Source organism: Octodon degus, unplaced genomic scaffold (assembly GCF_000260255.1).
Source record: "Octodon degus isolate 3935 unplaced genomic scaffold, OctDeg1.0 scaffold00178, whole genome shotgun sequence".
NCBI lineage: Eukaryota > Metazoa > Chordata > Mammalia > Rodentia > Octodontidae > Octodon > Octodon degus.
The window spans coordinates 2,530,369-2,537,057 of record NW_004524754.1 but is presented as its reverse complement, the minus strand read 5'-3'; the positions used below and the strand labels follow the sequence as shown (position 1 = coordinate 2,537,057).

The 6,689-nt window shown below is 47.6% G+C and overlaps 1 protein-coding gene across 1 annotated transcript in view; it reads left to right on the top strand.

The window, feature by feature from the left end:
• Galnt8 (polypeptide N-acetylgalactosaminyltransferase 8) overlaps positions 1-3,521 on the top strand; it is a 77,321-nt gene extending 73,800 nt beyond the window's left edge. Inside the window, exon 11 of the mRNA XM_004643592.2 lies at positions 2,713-3,521. Coding sequence (XP_004643649.1) covers positions 2,713-2,865 — 153 coding nt within the window. The 3' untranslated portion in view covers positions 2,866-3,521. The remainder of the gene's footprint in view (positions 1-2,712) is intronic.
• Positions 3,522-6,689: the final 3,168 nt, after the last annotated feature.

Here is a 6,689-nt window from a genome sequence, read left to right as displayed (position 1 = left end):
GACCTTTGTTGTAGAGCTTTGTTGCAGTTATAACCTTAGCACCTACTGAAGTTCAGGTGCAGATCTACAAAGTTTGGATTTATCCAGCTGTGCCTAGCTTGAGTCTGGCTGCTGTGCTCAGCCTCTTCCTGCTGCCTCCCTTGGGCGTGAACCTGTTGTGCCCCTCTGGCAAGATGTTCTCCTCCTGGACTAGCTGGGTGGTTCTGTCCCCTACACTCTCTACAGGGATTGCAGCTGCAGTGTTTCACCCCAGGCCTGTATGCCAGGCCTGAGCTGAGTCTGTAGTGGACAAGGTGGAGTAGGGGGGAGAGGTAGCTCTCCCACACACTCATTGGGCTTGGACTAGGACTGGATCTGGGGCTTCCCGGAAGAAGGCAGAAATTCCTACTTTGTGAGCAGCGTGTGGGGGGCACTACGGGGTGATGGGGGGCATCCCAAGAGAGTGAAAGAGGGTGTCACTCATGCTGCGCCTGGTAGTATGTCACACCAGTACAGGATAGCCAGAAGCTCTCTCACACACTCCCCGGGCCTGGGCTAGGACTGGATCTGTGGGTTCCCAGAACACGGCAGAAATTCCTACTGGGCAGGCTGTGTATGGGAGGTGCTGCGGAGTGGTGTGGGGCATCCCAAGGAGGTGGAACAGGGTCTTACCCACACTGCACCTGGGCTGGGACCAGTAGGTCCTGCAGGCGCAGGGTAGCAGGAAGCTCTCCTATACATTCACTGTGCCTGGGGTAGAACTGGGTCTGGGGATTCCAGGAATGAGGGAGAAATTCCTCCTTGGTGGGCGGGGTAGGGGAGGTGCTGTGGAATGGTGGGGGGCATCCCAAGGGGGTGGAAGAAGGTCTTACCCAAGCTGTACCTGGGCTGGGATCAGCAGGTCCCACTGGCACATGATAGCTAGAAGCTCTCCCACACACCGGGCTTGGGCTAGGACTGGATCTTGCTAATTTCTTTTTAAGGATTTTTTTCCCCCTGGAACCAGGAATTGAACTCAGGCCCTTGCACTTGCCAGGGAAGCGCTTATTCTACTGAGCCATCTCCCCAGCCCTTGCATCGCTAATTTCTAAAGATATGTTTTCTAGGTTACAAAAAAGCACATATCAGCCAATATTAAGGACTTTTGTGAAATGGATACTGGGAGAAAATAGAAAATAAGACATTACTTTTTTTCTAAGAAGCCATCATAAATTACAACAGCCAAGAGTTATGAACATATGACAGCTATTGAGTTAAGTGTCAGCTCTGCTTCATCTATAAAGGAATGAAAGCCCAGAGGAGTCAAATAATTTTCCCATTCACACAGTGCAGCAATTGTCCAGAATTGCAAGGCAAAGTCTTAACTATGGTGGGTTATTGTCTCCTTGCTTGGGAATCTGATTCAGAAATGGGAGGGTGGGCACTCAATGTTGATTGAAAAGAATGGAGGATTAATCTTTGGTTTCTTTTTTCTCCATACAATATTATGACATTTGGATATACTCAACAGCCATAGAAAGGAACCTGTAAAGAAAAGTTGTTGGCCAGAGGAAGGTTCTTATGTCCCAGGCAGCTGGGCTCAGAGCACAGAGGGCCTGCAGCACAAGGGCCTCCTTTGAGGTCACTATGGAGCTGCAGGTGTGGCTGGCTTTCAGAAAGAAGTACAGAGGGGGTAGAAGTGTGATTTGTTGGCCTTCAGGGAGACTGTTCAGGGCTGGGATGGAGGGACAAGGCATGCTGTGGAGACCTAGCAGGACAGCATGCCCAGTCCTGTGGCCAGGCGGCAGTGAGAGTCATTGAGCAACACATGCTCAGCTGGGTTCCCTGCCAAGACCTCTGTGGTTGGAAGTGGCAGCTGAGAGAAGTGTGCTGTGAGGTGGCAGAGGAAATGCCCTAGGACTTGCAGGGGTGCCCAGAGGAGGCAGGAATGGGGATTCACGAAGTCCTGGGCAGCTGAATTTATAGGAGTTTACTTTGCATCTAAGAAGAGATGAGAAGCAGGGAGGTTCTGGATGGAGGGGAGAGAGACCTGGAGATCAGAGTGCTAAAGACCTTTGTGGTCATATGCCAAGCATGTCCAGGGGTTCTCACTGGACCTCACAGTAAGCCTTGTGAACTCAGAGGGTGGGCAGGAAAAAGGTCAACCTTGGCTTGAACCCTAAGGGACATTTTGAGAAGACATGCAGAGTGGTGTGCTGGGAGCAGTGGCCAGGCTCCAGAAAGATGGTGACTTGGACTGATGGCACGATTCTGAGCCAAAGGTACAGGAAGGAGCTCAGAGGGCTGGAGGAGCACATGGAACAAACAAGAAAGCCCCTTCCTCCTCTGCCCCATGAAAAGGGTAATTGCAGAGTCAACCTCAGATTTCTCACACCTCTTCCATGTGTTAGCCACAAGATTCTCAAATAATATTAACCCCAATTTTACTTTTATTTTCTCTTCTTCTTCTTCTTCCTTCTTTTTCAGAGGTACTGAGTAGTAAACTTGTATGTGAAACTTCAAATTAATTCTAAACTCATTTCATGGAAGAGGAAATTGAGTCTTGGAGAGGTTAGGTAATCTGCCCAAAGCCATGTGGTTTGCATGTGGGGAATGAAGAGTCAGTCCTGACTCTGGTACTGCACTGATGCCAATAAGTTTCCTGCTGAATGTTGGTTAAGTCTCCATGAGGAAAGACAGAACGAATTCCAGGAGATATTTCAGCACCCTGACTCTGTCTCTCTTCCCATCTAGGGAGGTGCGGTCATCAACAGGGACACACAGCGGTGTCTGGAGACTAGGAGGGAGCCCTCCGGTGCCTATGGGCTTGTGCTGCGGACCTGCACAGCGCAAGTGTGGGACATACAGTTCACCGTTGGAGGCTGGGGCCAGCCCAAGGCGCTGTGAGGATGGGGAAGCCTGGGTGGGGGACACTGGTTCTTGCAGCTGGAGTAGCTCCTGCCTGGCACTTCTCCAAGTGGAGAGGGTGCAGGGTGAAGGTGAGTGCACGTTTTCACTGTGATGTCAGTGTACCATGCAGGGGATGGGAATCCTGGCATGTGTCCGGCTGTCCATGCCACTGCGAGGAGGAGCAGACATCTGATGCATCTTCCACACTTCCTTTGGAAGATCGTGATATACATCAATGCCACTCTTGGAAAGTCCTTGAACTAGCAGTGTCAAGCAGCTCTGTGGGATAGAGTGAACATGAAAGTTTATCTTTGGCTTCTGTCAGCTCTGGTTAGCCTTCCTTCCTGACAGCTACTATGGCCACCTGCCCCAGACCTCTTTCCTGGCTCACCTGCTCAGAGAGGACCCAGGCTGTGGGCGCTGCTCCTTGTGTGGCCTCATGGTCCACAGCAGTGGCACTAATTCCTCCTCCTTTGGGACTGTCCAGAGAAGTACAGCAAACAGATAAGCAGCTGTAATGGAGTTTTCCTTCCATGCCCTATAGCAGTTGTGTTTTGATGACCAATTTCTCCCATACCAGAGATGCTAGAGAGGAGAGGTAGTACCTCACCTACCTCAGCTCTGCAAGAGCGGTGTGCAGACAAGGCCGGCAAAATCTAGGTCTTTCTGACTTCCTCTAAGTAGGCTGTAACACTTAATGACTGGATCTCACCTATTTTCCCCTGCTAGCCATGAACATGGGGAAAAGGGGAGTTATCTCTTATGAAGGAATAAAACAAGGACTGAAGATGAAAATTAACATCTGGGAATCCTGTGGCTATTCACATGATGAACCTCTCTGTCTCCAGTTGTTGGGTTAAGAAATGTCCAGAGCAGCCCATCTTTGGTGCAGGTTCAGCGGCTGGCAGAGGGGGCTCTGTGTTGAAGAGGGAAGAGGCTTCACCTGCAGAGAGCCACCTTCTCCTTAGCCCCTCATCACAGGGATTCTAGAATGAATCTGGGAATCTTCTGGTTTTCCTCAGGCACACGGCAGGAAAGACATCAGCAATTCATCACAGAATCAAATTGACTGAGGCATTTCAAAATGAGCTTTAAAAGTCATAAGTATATGGTCTGGTAAAAATTTCACAGGGAATACTTATACAAGAATTAAAGCATGGTCACGATACTATTTCATTATGTACTAGGAATTGAACTTAGGAACTTTAGCTCCGCAGTCAGGTGCTGTGCCACTGAGCTATGTCCTCAGCCCAATACTGTTTTATTATGAAAAAAATTAAGGGACAGAGTAAATGTTAAGCAAGTCTATAACTTCCAGCATCTGCCTTGTAAATTAAATTAAAAATGTTATTGTTAACAAAGTCTTAAAAAGGTATGCACCAAGTAGACAAAAGTCACAACCTTAGATATATGAAAAGATATTTAAATTCATTCTCAGATAAATGCAACTAGAAGTATATTTAAATCCTATTTCTCTTACATTGATGGTTCAGAGTGATTTTCAGTATATTTTGTTAGGCAGAAAGAAAAACAACATCTGTACTATGTATGTTTTCATTAGGAAATAAAGAGAAAATATGCATGCTTCTCCATTTCTACAAAATAAAGTGTAAGAAAGATAAACTAGAAACTAAGATTGGCTACAAAAGTAGCCATGGTGGCAGGGAACAGGGTAAAAAGGATTGTGGGATAGGAATAGGATAGAAGCCAGCCCTGGTGGTGCACACCTGTAATCCCAGGGAGGCTGAGGCAGGAGGATTGCCATGAGTTCAAGGGCAGCCTGGACTACATAGCATGACTCTGTCTCAAAAAAAAAAAAAAAAGAAAGAAAGAAAGAAAGAAAGAAAGAAAGAAAGAAAGAAAGAAAGAAAAGAAACAGGATAGAAGGGAGATAAGGGGAATAACATTTTCTATAGTTTTGACATTTAAAATAATATTTCATGTATTCAAAATATAAATATAGAAAATCAGAGAAAAGCCTAAAATTGATTATAAATAAAATGAACCTAAATAAACTTTTGTTTTAAATGAGAACACATGCGCGTGCGCACACATACACACACACACACACACACACACACACACATACACAGAGTGTGAGCATACTTAGTATGCAGCTTCCAGATCTTGGTTTCTAAGTACATTTTGGTAAAAGGAATTAGGGCTTCTTGACGAAACAGCTAATTCCTGTGGCTGGACAAATTCCCATATCAGAAAGAAAGGAGATGCTGGACGGTAGATGGGGACACGGAGGAACCACTGAGCTATAGTGAAAGCTCAGTTGGAAGGCTTTCCTACTGGCCAACACTGGGACTATTTGAGAATTAAAATACGTAATGATCAAACCAATTATGAAGCACATAATCGAATAAGAATCCGTGAGTTCAGTGAGGTGAATGAGCCCAGAGGCTCCTCCTGACAGCACAGCACCAACTATGCGGAGCTCAAGGGACAGTGGAATTAGCAGCGCACCATTTGGCACCCCGCATAGTTTGAATAGTTTCTGGTAAGCATCACCAACGTGTGCTGAGACGAGTTGGGGAGGAGGAAGAGGACACAGACAATGTCCAAGCACTGCCTGAAGACATTTGTTAGCTCTGGAGTGGAGAAAGCTGGCACACACATCTTAACTGACTGACCAACATAAACATCCCCGATTGTTCATCAAGCGGGCGTTTTTGCTTCTCTGATGCAGCATACAACGATATATAGCAATTGTTGCTGTGTATTCCTGCCCACTACACAGAATTTGGCCTTCATTTTTTTTTTTTTTTTTTTTTGGTGGAACCAGGGACTGAACTCAGACCCTTGCGCTTGCCAGGGAAGCGCTTATTCTACTGAGCCATCTCCCCAGCCCTGGCCTTCAAATCTTGAGAAAACATCAACCCAAATTGAGGGACATCTTTCAGAACAAATGGCCTGACAGGCTTGTCCAGGTGAAAACAGCAGTGCAGTGCTGGCGCAGACCGTGGTTTTGGGCTCTCCTGGGGCTTGGAACACTTTCCTTTTGGTATGTTAAATATCTCTCTCTGCTAAATCATAGCTGTAAGGGATGGCAGCATAACCTAATGCTGGTGTCCTTTATTCCTAAGGGGAAGCTGTAATTCTCTGACACATTCGGTTAGTGGCACAGGAAGCTCTTGAGACCCAGCCTTCCCATAAAGTGTTTGCTCCCTTCGACAGCTCCAACACGCAGCAAGGCCTGTGAGCCCGGTGGAGAGTGTTGGGTGGCTTGGAGCATGCTTAAATCCCACCATCATGTGTTCAGAGTCCTGCATGGGATGCTGCTTCCCTGGCCATGTCTGGCAGGACCCTTGAAGGTCATCAGTGACTGGCTTTAGCTGGCCAGGCTCCTGTTCCCTTGGCAGCCACATTAATTATTCACTCCCTCCTTTCTGGGCGTTTTGGGAACAACGCTCTGAGAGTCACCTACAGCAGTGAACAGGGTGGATGTTCCCTACGTGATGACTGTGAGTGTACAGAGTCACGGAAACCTCACAGGGAAGGAATTCTGGGCTTGCCCTTGGGAGGCAGATTCTGGGACTACGGATCTTCCCCCCCCCCATGGCCCAGGGACTCCTAATCCCTCGGGTGACTTGCAAGGCCCATTTTCCCCAGTCCTACCTGCATTACTTACATTACCATCCTGAAGGACACCTCTGATGCTCTCAGGGTGCCTTGGGGACAGTCACACTAGCATCCTTGTGGAACCACACCACTCTTACAGCTGCTCCACTGTCCTCAGCCCTACATTAGCAGGCTAGGTTCCTCTTTTCACTCAACATGTCCCAAAATACAGTTACAGAGCAGCTCACTGTGGT